A 24,833-nucleotide genomic window follows, 5' to 3' on the forward strand; every position below is an offset into this window, starting at 1 on the left:
ATGTTCGTATAAGACTCATGGTGGAGTCATGAGAATATCCAAAGGAGCGCTTGTAGTGATGAAAGCAGAAAAACTTGCGGCAAATCTATATGTGCTTAAAGGTGAAACACACCAAGAAGGAGAAGCATCAACCGCGTCAGCAAGTTCATTTGAAGAATCAACGATGATGTGGCATCGTAAACTTGGCCATATGTCGGAACGAGGTTTGAAAATTCTTGCTGAGCAAAAACTTCTTTCAGGGCTCAAAAAGGTTTCACTACCCTTTTGTGAGCATTGTGTTACCAGTAAGCAAAATAGACTGAAGTTTAGCAGTTCCTCTGCTAAAAGCAAGGAAATACTAGATCTGGTTCACTCTGATGTCTGGCAAGCACCGGTGGAGTCTCTAGGAGGAGCGAAATATTTCGTGTCATTTATCGACAATTACTCTAGGAGAAGTTGGGTGTATCCAATCAAGAGGAAGGCAGATGTTTTCTCAGTTTTCAAAGAATTCAAAGCGCGGGTGGAACTTGAATCCGAGAAAAAGATCAAGTGTTTGAGGACAGATAATGGAGGAGAATACACTGGTAATGAATTTAATAACTTTTGTAAACAAGAAGGTATTAAACGGCAGTTCACGGTGGCATATACTCCACAACAAAATGGAGTAGCAGAGCGGATGAACAGAACCTTGTTGAAACGGACAAGAGCTATGTTGGCAACTGCAGGGTTGGAAAAACCATTCTGGGCAGAAGCAGTCAAAACCGCCTGTTATGTGATCAATCGGTCACCATCAACCGCAATTGATCTGAAAACGCCAATGGAGATGTGGACAGGAAAACCAGCTGATTATTCTCGCTTACATATATTCGGAAGTCCTGCTTATGTTATGTACAACACCCAAGAAAAATCAAAGTTGGATCCAAAATCCAGGGAATGCATTTTCTTAGGGTACGTTGATGGAGTCAAGGGGTATCGCTTGTGGGATCCCACAGCCCGCAAGGTGGTAATCAGTAGAGATGTTGTATTTGTTGAAAGCAAGATACAAGCAAAAAAAGGTAGCACTTCAAAAGAAAAATCAGAGACTACTACAGTTGAAGTTGAAGAAATAGAAGAAGTTTCAGTTTCTTCTGAAGCAGTATCAGAGCACGAAGAACAAGAGCAAACTGAGATCGAAACTCCAGAAGTTCGACGGTCAACTAGGGAGAGAAGAGAACCAGCTTGGCACTCAGATTATTCTATGGAGAGTAATATTGCATACTGTCTACTAACAGAAGATGGAGAGCCTTCAACTTTTCACGAGGCAATGAAAGGCCAAGAATCATCTTTGTGGGTGACAACAATGCAAGAAGAAATTGAAGCTCTTCATAAAAATAAAACATGGGATCTTGTTCAATTACCACAAGGAAGGAAGGCCATTGGAAACAAATGGGTCTACAAGATCAAACGCAATGGTAATGATCAAGTGGAGAAGTATCGTGTAAGATTGGTGGTGAAAGGATTCGCTCAGAAAGAAGGTATAGACTTCAATGAGATATTTTCTCCGGTGGTTTGACTCACAACAATTCGAGTGGTCCTGGCGATGTGTGCTACATTTGACTTGTACTTGGAGCAGTTAGATGTCAAAACTGCATTTCTTCATGGAGAACTTGAAGAAGAAATTTATATGCTCCAACCAGAAGGTTTTGAAGAACAGGAAAAAGAGAACTTGGTTTGCAGGTTGAACAAATCTCTATACGGTCTCAAACAGGCGCCGAGATATTGGTATAAGAGATTTGATTCCTTCATTATAAGCCTTGGATACAACAGACATAGTACAAATCCTTGTGTTTATTACAAGAGATTTGGTGATGAAGATTTTGTTATTTTGCTGTTGTATGTTGACGACATGTTGGTAGCAGACCCCAACAAAGATCGTCTCACAAATTTAAAGGCACAGTTGGCTAGGGAGTTTGAAATGAAGGACTTGGAACCAACAAATAAGATTCTAGGGATGCAAATTCACCGAGACAGAAATAATAGGAAGATTTGGCTTTCTCAAAAGAACTACTTGAAGAAAATCTTGAAAGGCTTCAAGATGCAAGACTGTAAGTCAATTTCTACCCACTTCCTATTAATTTCAAGTTATCCTCAAGTATGTGTCCTAGCAATGAAGCAGAGAGGATGAAGATGTCTCGAGTACCGTATGCATCAGCAGTGGGAAGTTTAATGTTCGCTATGGTATGTACAAGACCTGACATTGCACAAGCAGTGGGAGTGGTTAGTTGATACATGGCTAATCCTGGTAGAGAGCATTGGAACACTGTTAAGAGGATCCTGAGATACATCAACGGTACCTCAGATGTTACAATGTGTTATGGAGGATCAGACTTTACTGTTAAAGGTTATGTTGATTCAGATTATGCAGGTGATCTTGATAAAAGTAAGTCCACCACAGGTTATGTGTTTACTTTTGCTGGAGGAGCTGTAAGCTGGGTTTCAAAACTGCAATCTATCATGGCAACATCTACGACGGAAGCAGAATATGTAGCAGCTACACAAGCTAGCAAAGAAGCAATATGGATGCAGATGTTACTGGAGGAGCTCGGGCATAAACAAGAGAAGATTACTCTATTTTATGACAGTCAGAGCGCTTTACATCTTGCAAAGAATCCGGCATTTCATTCAAGAACAAAGCACATACGAGTTCAGTATCACTTTGTTCGTGAGAATGTGGAAGAAGGTAGTGTGGATATTCAGAAAATTCACACTAATGACAACCTGGCAGATATGTTTACGAAGCCGATCAACAGTAATAAGTTCATATAGTGTCGATCTTCTATTGGCCTAGCAGAAACGTAATATTGCAGTAATTCGGTAGAAAGGATGGTGTGAAGACTTAATTGATTCTCAATTAAATCTTCAAGTGGGAGAATGCAAGATAGTCAAAACGCGTTTTGAACGCGTAGTCAACAAAATGCATTTTGAACGCGTAGTCAAAAAAGAAACAAAATGCGTTTTGAACGCGTAGTCAAAAAGGGAGGTTCAATACGCGGATTTTACGCGTTTCTAGTTTCCTATAAATAGAAGACCTCTTGCCCTCATTTATCCCATCCCAGAAAGAGAGAATAAGAATACAAAGAGAGTTATACACCAAGATAAATATTGTAGTCTTGAGTGTCCTCTTTAGTAGTTGTTCCTTTTACAAGAGAGAAGTGTTTATTGTTGTTTTCTCCTTGTATTTGAGAGTTGTGTACTCCATATTAAAATAGTGAGATTCTTTTACCCCGTGGTTTTTCCCTTCTATCATTTAGAGGGGTTTCCACGTAAAATTCTCGTGTCCAATTTATTTTCATTATTTTCATCATATCAAACTTTAGTTGTGGTGCAAACTCCCCCCAACAGGTCCAAGGATGTTACTTATAAAATAAACCAATGTGAAAAGGACATGCTAAATAGTTAAATCAATAATGATATTATTTTATGCTTGAAATATGATTATAAGTTATAACACCAGAAAGTCAAACTCTTCTGTGATGTTTTGATGTTGATAAATGAAAGGAATAATTTCAAACATCTCCCTTCAGAATTGCCTCTATAACACTTAGGGGTAGTTTGGTTCAAAACTAGGATATCTCACCTTCTATAGGGGATAGATAATTCCATGATTCTGGTATTTAACTTTAATCATGGATTTAGTTAACATCTATAACCAAACATGGGATAAGCTAATCCGAAAAATATAATATGTTATCCTGGGTTTAGTTAATACCTCCCTAATTTTGATTATTTTTTTTTATAAAAAAATTAATTTTAAATGATAAAAGTTCTTTATATTCCAAGCCTCTCTAGTCTCTACCTTAAGACTGGGAGAGTTAGAAAGAGATCCGGATTGGATTCAATACTACATACGATTAGAGAAAACACTCATATACTGTCTAGGCGTTGATTCGGCAATTTGCATCTAGGGGGAGCTTTGTCATCTCAAAGAATAAGTGGGTCCTCTTTTGCATGCGGATTTTAAAGTTGTGGATCTTTTAATGGTCGGTAGCTGATTTCTGCTCTCCTTATTAGTGCCAACTCCGCTAGGTATAGGGAGGAAGTCTTCTACAAGTCGCATTACTGGTTAATGACTTGATTTTGGAAACTGACAAGATGTCTGTGCACACTCTATCATCTCTAGACCTCACTTGTGTTTTTACACTAGATATGTTGTTATTGTATATTCCAAGTCACCTTTATTCTAAATTCAAAGAAAAAATTAATAGAGAAAATTATTTTCTGAATAATAACTATCAGTTGAGTGACCATTTGAGAAATCAACCCCCAAAAAATGGACATTGAAATAGAGTTCTCTTCAAGTCATCAGCACAAACAGAGAAAATAATGAAACACAATCAAATAAAACAGTCAAATCATAAGTTCTGGCAATCATTTCAGGTGAAGGAAAATAACCTAACCCCATCAATAAGGTAAAAGTTAGATAAAAAAAATTAGGGTGAGGGAAAGGGAACTGGAAATCAAACTCTAATTAATAAGGAGAAAGTTCGATAACTAACTAACTGAGCTACAATTTTTATTAAAATTTAAAAAGCTGAATTTGAATAATATTTAAATATTAAGATGTGCACTAATATTAAAATTTAAATCGCGCGAATTATACAAAATTCAAACTGTAATTACAGCTAGATGTTTGCCGCAAGTCATAATTAATTCAAATTATAGATATATTAGCTGATTAACTAATATATATTTGCTTATCCGCGTAATTTTACATACGATACTAACCGCCACCCAAACAATTTTCATTTTGGGCTCAATAAAATGGGCCCCGTAAACCTTAAACTAATTTTGTGCCACAATCAATTTTGACTGTCCGATATATAAAACTCAAATCTGAGCCGTTCATTTTCTCCGTCGGTTCAAGAAAAGATAACGCTCGATAATAAGACTGTCGTCGTCTTTCTTTTACAGGGTTTTCGATAAGCAGCCAAGAAGAGTTTCAAAGGAATTTCCCCATTTGGGTAATTTTTTTTAAAACTTAATATTCGTTAATTTTAATTTTTCTATAATTGCTCTAAAATTATTGATTTTTAGGGATTCCTTATTTGTATTAGTGAGAAATTGTGGTGGCTATTTGAAATGCTGTTTTTTTTTTGTTGTTTGCTGTAGGTTGAATTAATTTATTTTTTTGGTTTGTGGGTATTTGTTGAATTTTGGTTAATACTGGGGGTATATAAAGCTGTGTTTTTTTATAGCATTTTGTCCAATTTTTTGGAAATTTTGTTCTGGGTTGGACTAGTTTAAAAGGGTTTCATGTGATTTCTAATAGTGAGAAGTTGTGTAGGATTTTTCCTGTCAACAATTAAGAAAAAAACTGAAGCTTTTGGCCTTGTGCCCTTGAAATTGTTGAATTTGTTTGATTGGGATTTGATTGACTAGGAGTTATGGTTTCTAGATATGTGAATTGTGTTGGTTGTTCTGTCTGCTTTTTTATGTTTTCTTGTTGTTTTCTGGGTAGAAATTTTGATTGTAAAGTCTCGTGATTTCTAAAATTGTGAATTTGTGGTGGTTGTTTTGTCTACTTTTTTGTGTTTTCTTGCTTGTTTTTGGTTAAGAAATTTGATTGTAGAGTCTCATGATTTCTAGAAATGTAAATTTGTGGTGGTTGGTTCTGATCATATTGTCTGTTTTCTTGTTTTTTTTAAAAATGTTTTGGTGGAGAATTTGCTGAATTGCTATTGATGTGAGGTCTGCTTGCTTTTCTTCATTCGTTGTGGCACACCAATAACTTTTTGGTGTTGTAGTACCTTTTGAAAGTTCAAGCTATCTCAATTCCGAAAAGAAAGTTATGGTTTAATCATTCTGTGTACATATTGTAAGCTGCTCATTTCAACTTTTGAGAAGGAGAAATTTGCTACTAGGAGTACATTAGAATCTTATTATATGGAAAGATTATGGTTGTTTTACATTTACTTGCTGAAAGCTTAAAATATTTTACAAATAAAGACAAAATATAAACGTCTTAAAAGGGTCTTATTTCTGCACATCCGCCAAAAGATTTTCCAATCAATCCAATCCAAATGTCTCATTCGCTGTCTACGGTGTCTCTGCCGCGTTTCGCCACCATTCTCACGGCGGGGAAGCAGCCACGTCAGAGACCAAACCCTAAAACCCAAAATGGTAAGCACAAGATAACCACCACCAGCACTCCCGGTGTACCGGCGGCTACCATCAAGAAAACAACGTCAGGGTTTAACAGTAGAAACAAAGAACCCACGTGGCAGTGCGTCCAGAACTGTGGTGCCTGCTGTAAACTTGAAAAAGGGCCAAACTTCCCTTCCGCTGAAGAGATTTTCGATGACCCTCGTGATATTGAGGTTTTTTTTCCCATCATTTTGAGTTTAGTTTATGAATATGATGGTTTATGTCACATTTATCATATTTTGTAAGCTACATTTGAATGGACTTAGATCTTTTCATGGCTATTCGTTTTATGTATTATGTTGGTCCTGGGGTTGCTATAGAAGCTGGAAGTTAAAACTTGCCAATTCATTATGAATCGTCATAAATATGATATGAGCTTAAATAAAAGAAGTGGGGACCCTAACTTGTTTGGGACAGAGACCTAGTTGTTGGATGTGTCGGATCCCGTATAACAAGTGAGCTCTTTTACCCTCAAATTCAAACATGTGGACGCAAAATGCTATCCTGCTTTATTGTTACGTAGCAATAGAAGCTTGCTTGTGCTGCTTTGGCTGTGGTTTTTCGCCCTCTTTTTGCTAGAAAGTTGGTGGGCTTATCATGAATTAGGTCAGGTGGCTGGTGGTTTCAGGATCCTGTAGAAAATGCTTCTTTTATGTTGTTGTAGTAAAGTGTCCAGATATGATTGAATTTCGTAAGATAAGTCATAATATTTGATTTTAAGAGTTAAGTGGTTAACTGAATTTGAGTTCTTGAAAGTTGTCATATAAGTAATAGATTTTGTGTAACATATTTTCGGACTCCAAAATGAACAGACAATTCTATGAAGTCTGAAGCTTTTATATGTGGATTTTTCTTCTCAGTTATTCAACAGCTTGATAGGTTCTGATGGATGGTGCATACATTTCGAGAAGAGCACAAGAAAATGCTCCATTTATGCAGGTGAAACTTGCTTTCTTTCCTATTGGGTTTTGGAGATATCATTATTTATCTTCTGATGATTTTATTTTTTGCTTTTGTTATATTGGTGAATTTCTTGAATTGTTGTTCTGTTCTTCTCTTTGCTTTAGATCGTCCCTACTTTTGTCGGGTGGAACCGGCCATCTTTGAGACACTGTATGGGATTGAAAAGAAAAAGTTCAACAAGGAAGCTTGCAGGTAATTCATTGATGTTTTCTCATTTACTCCTTGCCTGCTTTTCGACTTTGTGAAAGTCTGGAGTCTACACCAGTGAAATTCTATTAGATACTGATGTTTTAATGAAAGAAATGATTCGATTGCAGTTGTTGCATAGACACAATTAAAGCGGTATATGGATCGAGCTCAAAAGAATTGGAGAATTTCAATGCTGCAATATGGAGTTCAACTTAGTTCTGCATTCCATTTCATGAGGTAGATTCTCTTTTCCTTTGGTGCACTAGATTTTAGTTCAAGGTGCTTAAGTCACTGGTTTGCTTTTACCATCTTGACAGATTACGAATTTCGGGTATAATTCCTTTTCCACTTGTTGGATGTGATTGCTAATGGTGTCTCATCAGGTAAGATGTAACATCTGTTCATTTTGTTCCTTGGTTTGTCCCGAATAGATTCTTCTTTTTATCGGTCTATAGATGGTACTATTCACAACTGTCTGTGTGCTCATTAATACATTATTGGAGTATCCAACACGGGTGCAACAATATTTTGGAGGGTCCGGGCAACATAGAACTAAAGCATAGGCACTACAATTTGAATTTCTTAGAGTGTGAACCAAACAATTTACTATGGAGCATCTTTCTTGAATGCTAGATTTGATATTTGTGTTCATCTGATGCTGTTCTGCTGTTGTCTAACTAGCTCCTTATATTTCCATTAGCTTATTGATATACTCAAGTTGGAAATGCTCTTGATATCTGCTATAGTATCATCTGCAAAATCTAAATTTGTCTGATATTTTTATAATATGATTCATAGGCGTAGAACATTTAGAACATTACAGTCTAACAGACGCTCACTTTAGCAAATTGATAAATTGCTAGTTTCTCAAGTTGTTAGAGTTTACACTAGAACTTATAGGCTTTTAATCAGCTGAAGCATTTTGGTGGTTCTCAAGCTGCAGCTTGTTGTAGTTGCTAGACAGATCTATGAAGTTGTCATTTTTATATAATGTTCTACCGCAATCTGTTCTACGTATGCAGGATGAACTGGTGTGCTGCAATTGGATCTGGAATACTCAAAATCTGATGGTAAGTCGCAAATTTAAAGACTTTGAAGATCTTTTGGTTAGGCAGATCGATAAATCATCATAGTCGACTGAAGATGTTGGTGATATAGCACGGGATCATCCTCTCTAAAGTACCAGAATACAGTGCCTATGTTTTTTCTAATGTCAGATTTCATTGTTGGCCAATCTTTACCAGAATTTGTGGGAGTAGATATGATGATAATGTTTGCTTTATATCAAAAGTTTCAGTTTATTCATCTTTTTGTATCCTTTATACAACTATGACCTATACATTGCTTGGTTCAAACCGGGCCGACTGAGTGGTTGGTGGGACTCATTGTTATGATCCTATTGCGAAGTATGCGACTTAAGTCCCATACCTGAATAGCTAGTTTTTGCGGTGCAATTGTCTGTGGGTTGAATCACCCAAAGTGATGACTCTTTTGATTCTGGTTTCCTTATCTTCTTTCTGGTGCAAAAGGGGAAATGGGCAAAGACCAATTCTCATGCAAAGGATTCGTTTTTGATAAAATAAGACGCTTTTCTACAACTTTTTCCCCTTTCTTTGTCATGGCGGTTTGCCTCTTTTTCCTAAAACAGATTCCATATAAAAAGTAAAATTAAACAGATTCCATGTTTTAAGAGTTTCTCAGCAACCAACTAAAAATAATCTGAATTATAATGAATGCTATGGCAAAATATAGCCCAAAGGAGCCGAATGTTATACTGTTGAGCCAACTAGTTTGAAATTAAGGTGTAGTTGACATACAACATTATTTCAAACATGTTTTTACTTTTGTATTAGATAACGAGTGAAGGGTGGGTATAAACCACACCAAAAATATCCTGATTTTTTGAGTTTCATACCTGAACTATCACCAACTATTTATCAGAACATACCTCAACTATCAATTGTTTTGTTTTCCTACCTGAATGATGGTGATATTTCAGATAAGAAAAGGAAACAACTGATTGTTGAGGTGCATTTTAATAAATAGTTGGTGATAGTTCAGGTAGAAAACTCACACACATGGTAGTTTAGGTACGAAACTCGAAAACCGAGATACTTTAGGTGTATTTTTGTTCATTACTCTTAGATAATTGATAGGTGAGCATTAGAACCAAAAACCACACACTCTGCACCTTCGTGCCGTAACACGACAGATTGGTACTAAAAGGCAATGTACTAAGAAAGCGCAAACTCTATTAGACCTTTATTTGGAAGAAAGGCTAGAAAGAAGCCGTCTTCCAAATTAGAAAAAGTGCTCGTTGGGAAGAAAGATTACATGCGGCCTATATTTATAGCAAACTTCTTCGAGCAGAAGCACAAACAAATCATTGTGTGGCAGTGACTCTAGACTTCTTGTGATTTTCTCATGTGTGAACCGAGTTCAGTATACAGTGAGCCTGAATGTGGCTCCTTTGAGTCTTATTTTGGTATGACGGAAGCTATGGCGATGGTGAGCCACTTCCATTCAATCAAGACAAGACTTTATGAGGACAATAGCTTTTGGGTGAATGAGGAAGAAGAACACAAGCACTTCTCAAGAAACACCTCGTACGGGTATGAACTTCTTTTGCCCTATAATGGTGGGATGAAAAACTGGCTAGCAGAGTTTGAATTCTACTTTGCTGGCGGCTGGGGAGATGACGTACCTAGCTATGTAAACTGCCTTGAGAAATCAGATGACCTGTTTGCAGGTGAAGCAATTCAGCATGGCAGCCATTACACAGATGATTCACAGGGGTTATGGCAATTGGATGCCGGATACAAGGATGAAGACTATAATAACCATGCGAGGCAAGTGATGGAAGCTGAACGTGTTGATAGCTGGGATGAAATGAGACTCGTGGAAAGCATCTTCGGTCACTGGCCTAAGCTAGACCTGGAAGATGGAATTGAACCTGCAGTAGCTTGATTATATCATCTTCATTTTTTGCAAAGAAATAGTTGTACTATCCTTCCTGTTTTCAATCCACAGATTCAGTATTGAAAAATCTTCTCTATTGCACGCTGTAACACACAATCTAAAGTAATTCAACAAAATAAAGAGACCGTTTCAGAAAGAGATGATCCATGGACAAGCAATGTCCTTCTTCTGGCTCTTATTTGAGGTTGTTTTGTTCAAGGCAAAACTAGTGCAGTAACTAGTTTCATCAAAGAATCCAGCTAACCTTCTTACACCACCACCACTATATGTCAAGGCAGCATCAAGAACACAACGGTTCTTCTGGTACTTAGGGGCTCTCATCTCACCATCTTCACGCTGTTTTTTCTTGACTGTAGAAAAAGAAGCTATCCATCAAGAAGAGAAAAAAAAAGCGCCTGCAGTTGCTAGTACATTTTTATCACTTCTCAAACTATTTAGACTGCAGAAGTCACAGAATTGTAGGGATAAATAGTACCTACATGGTTAATCCAGGCATGTATCATCGTGTTAGGGGTTTTGAGTTGATAGAGTAGTCATCAAAGTAGCATCCAAAGTAATTTCATATTTATTGCCACCTGCTGGCTGTGAATGACGCAATTCATAGAAAGGAGCAAATATACCCCTCAACTTGGCGATTTAGAGTTGATATGCCCCTCGTTACAAAAGTGGCGCATATATAATCTCGCTGTCTAACAAATGCCACTGCTTGCTGAACAGGATTCTTATCTTCCATTTCTAGCAGTCTATAAGGGTAATGACCTGTTGTCTTCTTGTACAGTCTTCGGCAATCTTCACCGCATGAGCTAGCTTTTGGAATTGAATTAAGCACAAAATCCATTTTCTTAACAATTTCTTTGCACTCATGCTGTTGTCCCAAGTCAAAATGGTTATCCCTGATATATGAAAAGAAGAATCTGGCTCATATGCAAAATTGTGCATACTCTACATTACTATTCACTGGAATCAATTTCTTCTACACCCAAGCTTCTCATGTGATCCACCAAAATATCCACCAAACTAGCAATTGATTTAATATGTCCCATTGATATATCTTCAGCAGTGAATCGAAAAACTTGATTGCTTATCTCGATCCAACTATAACCAGGATCCCTTTTAAGTCTGGTATCTTTCATCAACTTCTGCACTCTAGCTGCCTGATCCCAGTATCCTAAACCAGCGTATAAATTTATCAGCTGCAAATGGGTAGAGGTGGACCATGGTTCCAGTGCAAGCCTATTCTCTGCAGCCTCAATTCCCAACCGAAAGTTCCCCTGAAGCCTACACGACATAAGCAAGGAACCCCATATAACACCATTTGGTTGAATTGGCATCTTCATGATAAACTCACGAGCCTCTTCTAAAAAACGTGCTCGTCCTAGAAGATCCACGATACATGAATAATGAACTAGCTCTGGCTTCACACCATAATAAACCATTGAATAAAAATAAGACATGCCTTCTTTAACAAAACCTGCATGGCGGCAAGAAGACAACACCCCAAGGAAAGTAATGGAATCAGGCCTCACTTCTTGCTTCTTCATTTCCTCAAAAAGTTCAATAGCTTGAATTGCTTGTCCTTGCTGTCCATATCCACAAATCATCGAGTTCCACGACACCAAATCTTTACTCTTTGTATTTTCAAAAATGTGAATAGCATCCTTTACTTCCCCACATTTACAATACATTGATAAAATGGCATTTGCAACTTGTACATAGGACTCAAAAGCCATAAGAATTATCTGGCAGTGGATACTCCTTCCATGACCAAAACATCCACTACCCATACACGCACTCAACAAGCTCATAAAGGCAAATTCATTAACCTTCAATCCCAACCACATCATTCCCTTATACAGCTTCAAACACATATCCAACTCGTTCTCCTTCGCAAACCCGTTTAACATAGCATTCCAAGACACAACATTTCTCACAGGCATTTCATCAAACACTTTGTACGCATCTACAATTCCTCCAAAATTACCATAAAAAGTGATCAAAGAACTACCAATATACACATTGGATAAAAACCCATTAACAATCGCCAAACAATGAACTTGAATCCCTAAACTAAAAACCCTTTTCGACGCGCACAAACTCATAGCATTCGATACTAAACTAACCCCAATTTTAGACCCTTCTTTATGTAACCTAAATAACAATGAAACTGAATCTTCTTCCTTTGAATACGAAAAAGAGTGTTCTTTATCCAATGGGTGTTTACAATTTTGCTCAGAATCTGTTTGGAGAAAGTCCTCAATGATTTGAAGACAATTTTGGTGATTCTTGATCACATTTGGCTTTGGAGCTAAGATATCAAGAAATCTCTGGCCCTTTAATGGCCTCTTTATCTTGGTGAGCGACAATTTTTTTCTCAAACCATAACGAAAAAGGAGATTGCTCATTTCTTCACCTGTATTTGCTTCAGCCACCCACCAAGTCAGTTAATGCCACTTAGGTATGAGTCACTTGCATCGCCACTCCCTTTGACAACATCGACTGATGATCAGTGAATGATGGAGTGTTTTTTCTTATGTTGATTTTAATGGGAATTTAACGAGTTCATATATCTACATGTTTTACTTTTACTATTATAAGCGTTTTTCTTTGTATTGATTTCGACGAGTTATCCAAGCAATGAATGATAAGTGTTTTTTCTCATGTTGTTTCGATGGGAACTTAATGAGATATATTTTTATGTCTTATTTTTATTGTTAGGTGTTACTTCATATAGTATTTGACATAAAATGATTAGTGAATTTGTTTTTGTCTTTTGTTGAATTTTTTTTATTGCTGAATTGGTAATTTGATAAATTAATGGGTTTTTTCGTATTTTAAAATACAGTTAACCAACATATTAGTTAATCGATTATGATAAATTAAATTAAATTTTAGTACTAATTTTTTTCGTGCGGTACCTCGATGTGACTAGAGTGTGTATGGCTTAAACAAGTGAAGATCAGAATTATTTATCACTAGCTTATCAGTATATATTTCCTCTATTTTTATTCTCATTCGTTGCCGAGATGTATTAATTTCTACTAAACTAATATTTTTACGGTTAATTACCGCATCTCTCTCTCATAGAATAATTTTATTCAAATACAAGATGGATAAAAATTATTTTTTCTTGTCTAATTATTTATATTTGAAACTTATCGTCCCAATTAGCAAAGATTAATTTATGCGTATGATCCACTAAAGAAAAAATCGCTGACTTGAATTGCTACATTAATGGTAATCAAGAAACTATTAAACAAAGAAATATCAATTAGATCCAGCATTCCTGTCTCGTGGGCTGTGACTAAAAAATTTTGAACCAGTAAATTTAAAGTTAGGGAGTGGGCATAAAATATCGAAAACCGAATTACCGAATCGAACCGGCTATTTCAATATTTTGGTATTCGATACTTCGGTTCGGTATTCGGTATCAAAATTTAATATTTCGATATTTTGGTTTCGATTTCGATATTTATAATTTCCCCGTTCGATTATTTCTGTTGGGCCTCCTAAAAGATGACTTTAAAACATAAAGGGCTATAGGCCCATTCCTATAATTTAACTTGAAGTCCAGCCCAGTCCTTAACAGCCCAATTAAGTATGTTTTTCATTCATTACATCCAATTTCAGTAAGCCCAATTGAACAAAGGTTCCTATGCTTCTCTAGAGCAATAGAAATGGCAGAAACGGCTGCATCTCTTTTCTCCTGGAGCCTCTGAAGTGAAGCTTGCTCTTTAGCAATAACAGCTGCTTGACGCTTCTCCAACATCTCTGTAGATTGAACAATTTTTGTCTCAAACTCCTTCTCTTGGTCTTCCAGTTCAGTGAAACGTCTCTTCAAGGACTTCTGAAGCCCATGAAAGTGTTCTTCAAGTTGCTTCCATTGCAAGTTGAGAGTAACAGCACGACGACTTTCCAACTCAGCCCTTCAGCTTCACTCCTTCACCGCTTCACGCCGCAATCAGCTTCACTGCTTCACGCGCCGCCTTCACTTTCACCGCTTCACGCCGCCATCCGCTTCACTTGAAGGTAAGTTCTCTTTGCTTCTTCTCTTCCTCTTCCTCTTCTAGTCTTCCTTCACATTCTGTCTCTATTTTCCCCCCAAATAATACGCGTATCCTAAATTCCATTTCAAATAGATTATGAAGTTTTTGTCCTTTTTTGAGTTTAGTTGAAAAAAGTGGACAAATATATCTATACACCACGATTTCTGACTTGTGTGTTCTGAAATCTGAACCCATATACGAATTGCTTCTCACTCAGCAAAATACCACACTGACTTGTGTGTTCTGAACCAAGACTCACATATTTGTTGTATTGACATTTTCTGAACCAAGACTCGCATATTTGTTGTATTGACATATTTGTTGTATTGACATTTTCTGAACCAAGACTCACACAAGACACAACATGTTACTCTTGTTTAAGCTTTTCATCTGTTAAGGATTTGGTATTATCCTTAATTTGATAGTTTAATGAAAAAGCTTTTAGAATGGTCAAATGTTGGGTGCTGGTGTCCTTTGGATTTAGCAGGGGATTAAGTGCAAATCGTCTAAATTTTGTGTGCTGCTGCTGCAGGTGAGTGTTGTTTGTTGTTGTTGTTGTGTGTTGCAGGTGTAGTGTAGGCTGTGTAGCTGTAGTGTAGCTGCTGCAGGTGGTGGTGTTGAGTGATGTTGTTTGTTGCTGTTGTTGCCTTTTAGTTTTAGGAACTCAGATAGTAGTAAAATTAAGATGGTTTGTGGCTACTTATCTTGTAATTAGATCAGATTCAATCATTCAGCTCACCTGTCGGAGGCCAGGATCTATCCTCCTGTGTCATGCTCTAAATAAATATAATGTGAGTATGTGACTCCAGCAAATGTGTTCCCTCTTGCATATATTTTTTGAAGCATTTGTATGCTTGAAGCTAGAGAGAAATTAAAAGATGGGAAGACTTGGCCTTTCTTCTATTGTCTGAAATATTAGATTTCAGAAACTTGCAACTGCATAAGGAGGTGATCCATTTAAAAAAAAGTGCTTGCATTTTGGTTGATCTTATAAGATGCAAAAATTTTGGTATTACCGAATACCGTACCGAACCGAATTTTAATTTACCGATTACTGAATTACCGAACCGAAGTTTGAAAGTTCGGTATTTGGTATATACTTTGAATTACTGATTACCGAATTATCAAATCTAAATTTTGAAAATATCGAACCGAATACCGAACGCCCAGCCCTAGATTCGACGGTATCAAGGCTTAAATTTAAAGTTTTAATTTGAAAGTAACTTTTATATTTTAAAAAATGTGAATAAAACTTTAAAGTTACTTTTTCATTTAAATAAATCAAGATAAATTTATTAGTTTTTCAATTACTTATTCTTATTATTAAATAAGTATATAAATATAAAATATTAATTATTTAAAATTTCAAAATATTATTAATAAAATAATATTTTAAAGATATGACCACCGTAGTAACCTTCTCTCAGAAACCTGTCCATCCCTTCCAGATTTCCATGCCAGACAGGAACACCTCCAGGCATTTGTTAGGGGGCGAAGCGGTTCCTGGCGTGAAAACTCCCAATTGAAAGTCAGATTTCGGGGGGCATCCTCCCGTCGCATGTCCGCTCAACTCTGATACCCGAATCTCCTTTTGGTTGAAGTTTATTGGACATGAATGAATATACCGGAGAGGGAGAACTCCTAACAAAAGCACCATGAGACGGGGCTAGTCGCATCTTTCATATTGGTGGGAAATTTAGCTGTCATAAACCTAGGGTTGATTAAAGACCCTTTTCAACTCCGTTTCTTCTTCACCGGCCACCACAAAACTCCGGCATGTTTCTTTTCACCGACCACCAGCAAACTGTACCGCAAGGTGCGCCCTCATCTCTCTCAATTTTTTATTCTTCATTTTTTTGTGTGAATTTATATGCAATTAAGTTGTGTTCAGTTTCTGAAATGTTTGTATAGAAGTTCGAATGTAACTGTAAGGTCCGTGTCCCTGTAATTGAATGTTTATATTGCTGTTTTTGAAATTTCCAGGATTTTAGCACATAAGAAGAAATGGGTGATGAAGGAATTCCACAAACTCCCAGAAGAACCACTAGAGCATCATTGTCTAGCACAGTGAATCCTAAAAATTCTACAGGGAAGTTAAAATCATGTAATCTGTTGCCTTTGACAATACATGATCTCGCTTATGGAGATGAATCAATTAGTTTAGATGATTTGATTTCTAGTTTACCTGGTAGACGTGCACAAATAATTGAACTGTTACACCTTTTGGGCACTTTGGATTCTCCAATGTTTCCTGTCTTCGTATATGGAGGTGCTTCGACTGGGAAAACAAGTTCAATTCTTCAGATATTTAAGCACCTAAAACGTCCATTTGTTTACTGCAGTTGTATAACATGCTATAGCCCAAGGATACTATTTGAATCTGTGTTGAATCAGTTATTGCTTCATAGAAGGAATGAAAGCAATCGTTATTCAAGTACAAAACGCTGTGAAAGGCCCTCCGATTTTGTAAATCTTTTGCAGGAGGCTCTTCATAATGTGTTAGATAGTCTGACGGGGAATGTGGAGAAATCAAGCTCGAAGAAGTCGGTGGGAAGGGCTAGGGGAAAAATGGTTTACTTGGTATTTGATAACTTGGAGCTTGCTCGTGAATGGGACAAGAGTTCCAACATATTGCCTTTTCTCTTTAAGCTCTATGATATTCTGAAAATGCCAGAAGTGGGTTTGATTTTTCTCGGTAATGCCTCACCTGACACTTATTACTCGGACACTGGCTATGTAGAACCTGTTCCTGTTTACTTTCCTGATTACACCGACGATGAACTTCATCAAATCTTAATGAAAAACCAGAAAAACCCAAAGCTATATTCCTCATTTCTCGAGTAAGTTTGAATTTTCAATTTGATTTTATCACTTTGGTGGCTTTATTAAAAATTCAACCAATAACACATACTCTTTTATTTTCATACAGAGTGGTATTGAGGCCATTTTGTCGAGTTACTAGGCGAGTTGATGAATTATCGACTGCATTCTCATCATTATATCAGATATATTGTGAACCTCTTGATGATTTAGGCATTGTTCTAAGTGAAGATATGAAAAGAAAACTTTTTTCTCATCTTCAACCACATATTGGACCATACCTGAACAACACATTCAAAGTTGAAAGCAGGCTGTCTTCTGAAGCCTCAGCTAAGACGAACAAATGGAAAGGCATTGCCAAGAAAATTGGAGTTTGTGAATCTTCCAGTGAGATAGACTTTCATATGTCTGTTTGTGCCAAATATCTTCTTATTTGTGCTTTCCTTGCTTCAAGAAATCCAGCTACCCTTGATGCATCCTTGTTTGATTCAACTGGAGGTTCCAGTAACCAAAAACGAAAGAGGAAGTAAGTAATTCTGAATTCTGTTTTTCTTACATTGCTGTCAATTCTAGTTTCCTTCATTTGCTAGACAAACTGCCTGTATTGATGGAAACATATGAAGCTTTAAAATTCTATTGGCTCATTCATGGGAGTTATTGAGGAAATTTAAGTTTTGAAGAAGTGGCGATGTTGTCTGATGATTAGGATTGTTGGTGGATCCTTAGGGGCATTTGAACTGTTGCTACTTCTTATACATCACTAGTATCTCTTAATAATTTGTATGGAGCTGTTATTTTACCTGCCTGGTATTTGATGATCTCAAATTCTCAATCCCTTTTAAAGTTATATTGCTTCACATTTTTCTGACGCAAATCATATTTTAATTGTCTTTGATTATATTACTTCATTTGCCCTTACACTCCTAAAGATATGATCTCTGCTTTTAGGAGCTCGGAGAAGTCCAAAGAGAAGAAGGAAATTGTAGAGCAAGAATTGCTCTTGAAGGGACCAGGAACGTTTCCCTTGGAAAGATTATTAGCCATATGTCAGTGTGTTGTATCTGTGTCAGAATGCTTACCTGATGAAGAAGCAGAAGGACATGATGGATTGGAAGGAGAGAGTTGGACTAATGGACTGTTGTCTGATGCTCTTTTGGAATTATCAAGTCTGTGTAATGCCAATTTTATCAGTAAAGCTGGAACTTGCCCCTTGGAAGGCGCTAATCGGTATCGATCTATGGTGTCTGAAGCTATGGCTCTTAAGGTAACCTTTCAAAACCTGTTTCCATGATTGTTTAAAGTAAAAAATGTCTATATTTGCTGAAACTGTTCTCACTTTCCATTGTGGCTCATTTTGTTTCTCAAACTCTGCAGGTTGCAAAGAGTCTAAAATTTCCTCTGGCAAAGTATTTATATAGAGGAGGATGATATAGAAGATGCCTTTTCATGTGAAAATGATTTTGCATGTCAAGCAAGAGCAACATGTGAACATGATGCTGTCAACAATGTGACGTCACCTAACCAACCCCTGTGGCATGGTGAATGTACTATTAGGATTCTACTTATTTGTATCACTCATTATAGTATACGCAGTGGCGAGAGGCTTTAAGTGTAAGTTGATTGGTTGTACTCCATGAAGAACAATGAAACAGTATCATCTATCGAAATATTTGACTATCATGGAACATGTTAGTGATTAATTGCTTTCTATGATTTTTCCTGTATAAGAGTCTTAAGGAAGTCCATTACTTAGCAGCCATTAAATGATTCAAATTCGATTCCTAAACATGGTCAGTCACATCTGCTGTAATTGGTGCTATAGATTCATGAAGCATGTATATTTTACTGGAAGGTACTTTTGTGGTCTTCCAAACTAACTCCACAGGTGGCAACCGGACATTTCCTCCGTTTTTTAATACTTCTATGGAGGAATAGTTAAGATGCACGCAGCTCATAGCTTTACTACTCTGTTGATATCAAGCAAGGTGCAATGATGTCTGGAAATAGTCAGGTACTCTGTGTTTTGTTCAATGTGAAATCTTTACAATGCTCTGTTGATCTTGGAATATAAGATATCTCTCATGCTGTTCTATGGACTTAAAAAGGGTCCTCAGGAAAGGGGATATTTTTATTTTTTTCATTGTTGGGACGGTTCCATGGGACTCGATATTACTCGATACTTTCGTATACATATGTTCCAAAGGTAGTTTGTGTATGTATTGACTTCAATATTGTTAAATACCTGCATTTGATACCTATATAGAAGGGAGACATTGTAAGTCCATAACCCTTAGGAATAGCCGATTCTTAGTGCTACCTTTCTCTAATTGGATTTGTTTCTTGGTAACATTTCCTGTTTTTTAATGGAATGGTAGCTATGGGTGTGAGTGTTCAATTGAATTTGGATGGGTTAAAATTAGTTGACCTATCCAATGTATCAATGTCCAAATGAGGTTGACATGGGTGTAGCTATTTTCGGGTTCTGTACATACATTAAAAATTAGCATTAAAAAACTAACGTATTCGTACGATTACTTATATACACATGTATTGACTATATTTACCCAAGAACGAGTCAATGACATTTAGTGTGTGTTTTTGTTCTTATAGTATATAAGAAAATAGTACAGTCAAATTTCATTATAATACTCATTTATCATAATAACATTTCACTATAATAATATGATTTTTTCCATAATCAATTTTTCATGATATATTTTACTTATTCTATAATAGTATTTTATCTATACCAACAATGTCATTAGTTATAGCGGTATACTACTTGATGGTCTCTCTTAGGACTTTTTGTCAATGAAGTTAGCTTATCATCTAAATTATTAGGAGGCAGTTGCACCAATCTCAGAAAACACAGCGGAAAAAAAAGGGAATTTGGTGAAGTGACTTGCCCAAATTAAGAAGATGAATTGCTAATCCATCTGATTAGAAGCTTCCTAGTTTGTCATTTTTCTTAATAGAATTTTTTTTTCCATTTTCTACTGCAATATAAAGAAAAAAAAAAGAGGAAAAAAAGAAGGTTAAAGACAAGAAATTGGGAGTTGACTTCAATGAAATAGCATTTGATGCCTGCAGAATCTATCTACACTTGCATTTGCATGAAGAAAGGTTCCATTTCTTGCCCGGTTTTAGGAGACTTTGGTGGTCCTTTCTATAATGTCTTTGCGTATTTTTATGGAATTCCCAACAATCTCAAACTGGTGTATAGTTCGTCTTGAGGGGCAAGTGCTCATGAACTTCCTGTGCTTAAGTAAGTAATGATGGCCTTACTGTTTCTGGCAACCATTTCCGCAGAGTACGGGATGTGGACATGAAGCGGCAAGTGCTCATGAACTTCCTGTGCTTAAGTAAGTAATGATGGCCTTACTGTTTCTGGCAACCATTTCCGCAGAGTACGGGATGTGGACATGAAGCACGACTATGCCTTCGTAGTATGTATCATCTCTCTGTTTTCCCTTTATTATGGTCTTAATATTTTCATAGCATTTTGATCCCCCAACCATCCCCACCAAAAAAACTTTTGTTTGCTACACAATGTGTTTCAACAGGAATTTAGTGATCCTCGAGATGCTGATGATGCAAGATACTATTTAGACGGCCGTGACATTGATGGACGCCGCATAATTGTGGAATTTGCCAAGGGAGTAAGTATTTCATACATGTATTTCCTGGAATTTTCCTGTCAGTTTGCTGTCCCTGACTAATGACTAGGGCTCCAGCAAAGCTGCTAGATAACCTCTTTTCTTTCTCTTTTAACTGCGCTTTATTTTCTCCACCTTTTAAGATGAATTATATATAGATGCTGAACATTATTGCTCCCCCCCCCCCCCCCCCAAAAAAAGAAAAAAAAAGAAAGAAAGAGGAAGGTGATTCTTGTTTCAACCCACTGTCCCACCATCAAATTGCACTATCCCGGTTTAACGGAAGTAGGCTAATTGTAGTAGTAACTGTTGATCCTCGCATGATCCTATTCACAAAATAATTAAGTAAATGAATAAATTGTTGAACTTGGTTTCCTATGATACATCTAGGTTGATTCTGATATCGGATAATGGTTATTTCTCTAGGTGCCACGTGGACCAGGCGGTTCGCGTGAGTATCTTGGAAAAGGACCTGCTCCTGGGTCGGGCCGCTGCTTCAACTGTGGCCTTGAAGGTCACTGGGCTCGAGATTGCAAAGCTGGGGATTGGAAGAACAAGTGTTATCGATGTGGAGAAAGAGGTCATATAGAAAGGAAATGCCCAAATAGTCCTAAAAAACTCAGGTACTTAAACCTCTGTGAAGCAAGTTTCGCCTTTATTTTCTGCCCCTAATCTTTTCCTTTTGAGTTTCTTGACTTTGTGGTATTCATTGCAGTAGACGTGATCGCAGCTATTTACGGTCACCTGTTAGGTCACGGTCACGCTCACGTTCACGTTCTCCTCGTCGAAGTTATAGCAGAAGTCGCAGCTATAGGTGAGTTTTGACACGTGTTTAGATGCCTTTCATTTTGCTCCGGAGTTTGCTATTTGCTCGGGTTATACCCATGAATTCACTCGCAGATACTGAAGTCATTATTTGTAAGTTGGAATGTGGCTGTCAGTAGTTGCAAATACTGATCATCAGAAGGTGAAATATTGAAAAATTAGTTTGGGAGTATTTCAGGTGAAATTTGCAAAAGCTTCTACTCCTTTTCTAAGTGAAATTCATGCGTAGACAACTTCAATTTCCAAATAATTTTTTCTGGGTTCAACTTTAGGAACTGTGTTTCAACTTCAACTAATATGGTGTTGAATCGCTTAATTAGAAATGTTTCTGAGCTCTTTTCTTTGTTCTTTCAGTCAATCAAGATCCCCCCGCCAAAGAGAGAACAAGTCGACCAGGTGAAGCGATCAAGAAGCTACAGTAGGAGCCCGGAGCCAAGGAAGACTAGTCCAAGTCCTCCACCCAAGAGTAGGAAGTGCAGCCCAGCACCCGAAGAGGGAAGCCCGATGGAAGTAAAGAGCCCTCCTTCACCAACCAGAGAGGAAGGTGCCTATAGCCAAAGCCCCAGAGAGAGAAGTGGAAGTCCTTCAAGTCCTAGTAGGGATAGCCCAGCTCCTCGAAAGTATGATGACAGCCCTGCTGAAGCTAATGGTGGAAGCCGAAGCCCGAGTCCCAAGTACCGGAGGAACCATGCAGATGATAAGGATGAGGATGAAGGTGAGTTTCATAATCAGCCAATCACCTTGAAACTTGGTGGAATCTTTCTGAATGCATTTTGTGGACATTTTGTCAAGGCTGGAACTTGTGAGGACTAATGAGATGTACTTGAAAGAATTGACTTGCATCTATATTTGGGATTATATGTTAGTACAATGCTTAGTATTTGATGAATACTAGACTAGCCATTGAGCAATATAATACCTCTTCTAAATGAAATTACAAAGCCTTTGGTGAATTTTCAATGGTTATCTATCCCATTAACTATGTAAGTCGTAGCATGCCAACGCCTAGTACTCTTCTTTTACGAGCAAGACTATCCAAATCTGTCGTTTCTTGGTTGATGTCTTTTATTCTGTGAACGTTCAATCGCTGAATGATTCAAAGTTTTGATCATCTTCTTATGCCTAATAAAACATTAACTTTAAGAATCAACAAATCAAAGTGAGTATTCATACTACTTAATCATGGTTAAGTGTTAAATAGTGTATAATCAAGAATGAGAGCAAACGAATGCACATTACCAGAATTTTAGCTTTCTCACCTAGCCATATGCAAGTTATATTTTGCAGGAAGTGGCACAAGAAGAAGCCAAAGTCGTTAAATTTGAAATACATTATACACCGTGATTATATTTTAAATTAACATCATTAAAAGTGGTCACCTAGTGTCATTTCTCCATCTTCTTGCATATCCAAATTCCAAGTTCACCACAAATAAAATGTGCCAATTGACTTTAACAAAAATACACTAATAATTCCTTTTTTAAGGCTGATTTATATTTGTTGTATATGAATTTACTAGAAACACAAGAGCAAAAGAAAGGGAATGTCAACAACAATCAAATAAACAAACTATCGAACATAAAGTTCATGCCGTTAAGAAAAAAGATTGAATAGAATAACTCCAGAGCATTTAATATGTCAATATGATCAATTGTGATTGATTATGTTGATGAATCCTATTTTCGAACAAAAGAAGATCATATAAACACTTATTCGTGATCGATATAAATGAATTCCTTTGACTATATTTGCAAATATTTTACAAATAAGGACAAAATATAAACGTCTTAAAAGGATCTTATTTCTGCACATCCGCCAAAAGATTTTTCAATCAATCCAATCCAAATGTCTCATTCGCTGTCTACGGTGGCTCTGCCGCGTTTCGCCACCGTTCTCAAGGCGGGGAAGCAGCCACGTCAGAGACCAAACCCTAAAACCCAAAATGGTAAGCACAAGATAACCACCACATGTGTTATACAAGTCACATTGACCTTTAGGTACTACCTGTACCCTTAACCATTTATTCTCATCTGCATCCCAATCTATTTGAATTATTGCTCCGTAGGAATCAAAGTATATCAATGTTGGAGCTGAGTAATTAAGTATAGCATAAGAAAAATAAAGTTCCTCCCCATTATTATCTGTAAGTAGTTGAAAACCATTGTGGTGGTCTTTAGTCATGCTAGGCACTCCTATGAAACTTCTCCGGTTCCACTGCCCTGATCTGAAATGCTTCGACGAGCCATTCAAAATAAGTACTTGTAAAAGTTCATGACGATCCACCACAGCAGAGCTAAACCTTCCCAATGATGGATTTTTCTCATCTTTCCACGACGTGACAACAATTTGCTCCCCTGTTCTAGTATTCAGCCCTATCTTCATATGAGCCAAGAGTGCGTCAGATGGATGATTTAAGCTCTCCCATAACAGTACAGATTTATTCAACTCGCGAAGAACAAGATTCCCCTGATCAGTCAGTACAGCAACTGTGTTATTGGACATCAAACTAGTTTCTGTAGACAAGATTGACATATTTTTATCATCCACAAGGAATAAATTTCCATCACTTGCATTGATCATAAGTACTCCATATGATCCAATTAATGGTCTTTCGCGGTTTGCAACCCATGCAACTTTTTCAACTGGTAATCCTTTGTACCTACTCCCGACATATCGCCCTTGGGATCCATTAGGACTGAAGAAACCAAGCTCAAAGATACCTCCGGCTGAAACTACAGTTTGACCATCTACAACATGTTGATTCATTGATAATAGTGTCTGTTGCTAAGCAAATCGGATTCATGATTAAAGGACATAGATAAGAAATTAAAAGGACTATGATTAGCTTTCTAATAGTTCTAGCCATGTGATTTCAGATGATAATGCTCAAAAAACAATACGACGAATATGGATTAATCGAGCTAGTGGATTGCTGAGGATAGTTAAACAAAAACAAAAAAACTTTCTTTGAATCATCTCACGAAAAGTCAACAGAATTTGAGGCCTGTCTGTTCTAATTCTCAAAAATAAAGAAATTTGAAATACTCCTTGTGGAGTTTTCTGATATTATATGACTAGGTCCAAGGATGTTACTTATAAAATAAACCAATGTGAAAAGGACATGCTAAATAGTTAAATCAATAATGATATTATTTTATGCTTGAAATATGATTATAAGTTATAACACCAGAAAGTC

At 36.9% G+C, this 24,833-nt stretch overlaps 4 protein-coding genes and 1 pseudogene across 12 annotated transcripts in view; 3 read left to right on the forward strand and 2 right to left on the reverse strand.

Moving 5' to 3' along the window:
- LOC129888880 (origin of replication complex subunit 5-like) overlaps positions 1–18,856 on the forward strand; it is a 38,619-nt gene extending 19,763 nt beyond the window's left edge. The window contains exons 2-7 of one of the 5 annotated variants that reach the window (XM_055963936.1): positions 14,905–15,127; positions 15,785–16,152; positions 16,320–17,176; positions 17,266–17,682; positions 18,105–18,420; positions 18,531–18,856. In XM_055963936.1, the coding sequence (XP_055819911.1) occupies positions 16,341–17,176; positions 17,266–17,682; positions 18,105–18,420; positions 18,531–18,584 (1,623 nt within the window). In that variant the 5' untranslated portion in view covers positions 14,905–15,127; positions 15,785–16,152; positions 16,320–16,340 and the 3' untranslated portion in view covers positions 18,585–18,856. Of the gene's footprint in view, positions 1–13,935; positions 14,320–14,904; positions 15,128–15,763; positions 16,153–16,319; positions 17,177–17,265; positions 17,683–18,104; positions 18,421–18,530 lie in introns of those variants that run through there. The other 4 variants (XM_055963934.1, XM_055963935.1, XM_055963933.1 and 1 more) reach the window with 4 other exon arrangements.
- Positions 4,879–8,815, forward strand: LOC129888883 (uncharacterized). 3 transcript variants are annotated; one of them, XM_055963942.1, is made up of 7 exons: positions 4,879–4,979; positions 5,988–6,335; positions 7,023–7,101; positions 7,230–7,317; positions 7,443–7,551; positions 7,632–7,697; positions 8,337–8,815. In XM_055963942.1, the coding sequence occupies exons 2-5, from the start codon at positions 6,039–6,041 to the stop codon at positions 7,528–7,530; spliced, it is 552 nt and encodes a 183-aa protein (XP_055819917.1). In that variant the 5' UTR covers positions 4,879–4,979; positions 5,988–6,038; the 3' UTR covers positions 7,531–7,551; positions 7,632–7,697; positions 8,337–8,815. The 3 variants fall into 3 exon arrangements, with proteins under 3 accessions (XP_055819917.1, XP_055819916.1, XP_055819915.1); XM_055963941.1 differs by having other exon boundaries at positions 4,880–4,979; positions 6,016–6,335; XM_055963940.1 differs by lacking the exon at positions 4,879–4,979 and having other exon boundaries at positions 4,997–6,335.
- LOC129888882 (pentatricopeptide repeat-containing protein At2g37320) lies at positions 10,373–12,931 on the reverse strand. 2 transcript variants are annotated; one of them, XM_055963938.1, is made up of 2 exons: positions 10,773–12,931; positions 10,373–10,643 (listed from the first exon to the last, which is right to left on the reverse strand). In XM_055963938.1, the coding sequence occupies exon 1, from the start codon at positions 12,693–12,695 to the stop codon at positions 11,244–11,246; it is 1,452 nt and encodes a 483-aa protein (XP_055819913.1). In that variant the 5' UTR covers positions 12,696–12,931; the 3' UTR covers positions 10,373–10,643; positions 10,773–11,243. The 2 variants fall into 2 exon arrangements, with proteins under 2 accessions (XP_055819913.1, XP_055819914.1); XM_055963939.1 differs by having other exon boundaries at positions 10,769–12,931.
- Positions 18,857–20,546: 1,690 nt separating the features above from the next.
- On the forward strand, positions 20,547–22,590 carry LOC129888889 (serine/arginine-rich splicing factor RS2Z33-like; annotated as a pseudogene). Its single transcript, XR_008766750.1, has 5 exons — positions 20,547–20,602; positions 20,720–20,815; positions 21,239–21,435; positions 21,528–21,642; positions 22,001–22,590. The product of XR_008766750.1 is annotated as a serine/arginine-rich splicing factor RS2Z33-like (transcript).
- An 874-nt stretch (positions 22,591–23,464) lies between these two features.
- LOC129890268 (putative G-type lectin S-receptor-like serine/threonine-protein kinase At1g61610) lies at positions 23,465–24,403 on the reverse strand. The gene has a single exon (XM_055965847.1). The coding sequence runs from the start codon at positions 24,401–24,403 to the stop codon at positions 23,465–23,467; it is 939 nt and encodes a 312-aa protein (XP_055821822.1).
- Between the last annotated feature and the right edge of the window lie 430 nt (positions 24,404–24,833).

Source organism: Solanum dulcamara, chromosome 5, assembly GCF_947179165.1.
Source record: "Solanum dulcamara chromosome 5, daSolDulc1.2, whole genome shotgun sequence".
Taxonomy (NCBI): domain Eukaryota; kingdom Viridiplantae; phylum Streptophyta; class Magnoliopsida; order Solanales; family Solanaceae; genus Solanum; species Solanum dulcamara.

Coding starts and splice junctions, on each gene's coding strand:
- LOC129890268 (XM_055965847.1), bottom strand. CDS start 24,403: ATGAATCAACATGTTGTAGATGGTCAAACTGTAGTTTCAGCCGGAGGT.
- LOC129888882 (XM_055963938.1), bottom strand. CDS start 12,695: ATGAGCAATCTCCTTTTTCGTTATGGTTTGAGAAAAAAATTGTCGCTC.
- LOC129888883 (XM_055963942.1), top strand. CDS start 6,039: ATGTCTCATTCGCTGTCTACGGTGTCTCTGCCGCGTTTCGCCACCATT. Junction 6,336..7,022: donor ATGACCCTCGTGATATTGAG/GTTTTTTTTCCC, acceptor TTTTCTTCTCAG/TTATTCAACAGCTTGATAGG. Junction 7,318..7,442: donor TTCAACAAGGAAGCTTGCAG/GTAATTCATTGA, acceptor ATTCGATTGCAG/TTGTTGCATAGACACAATTA.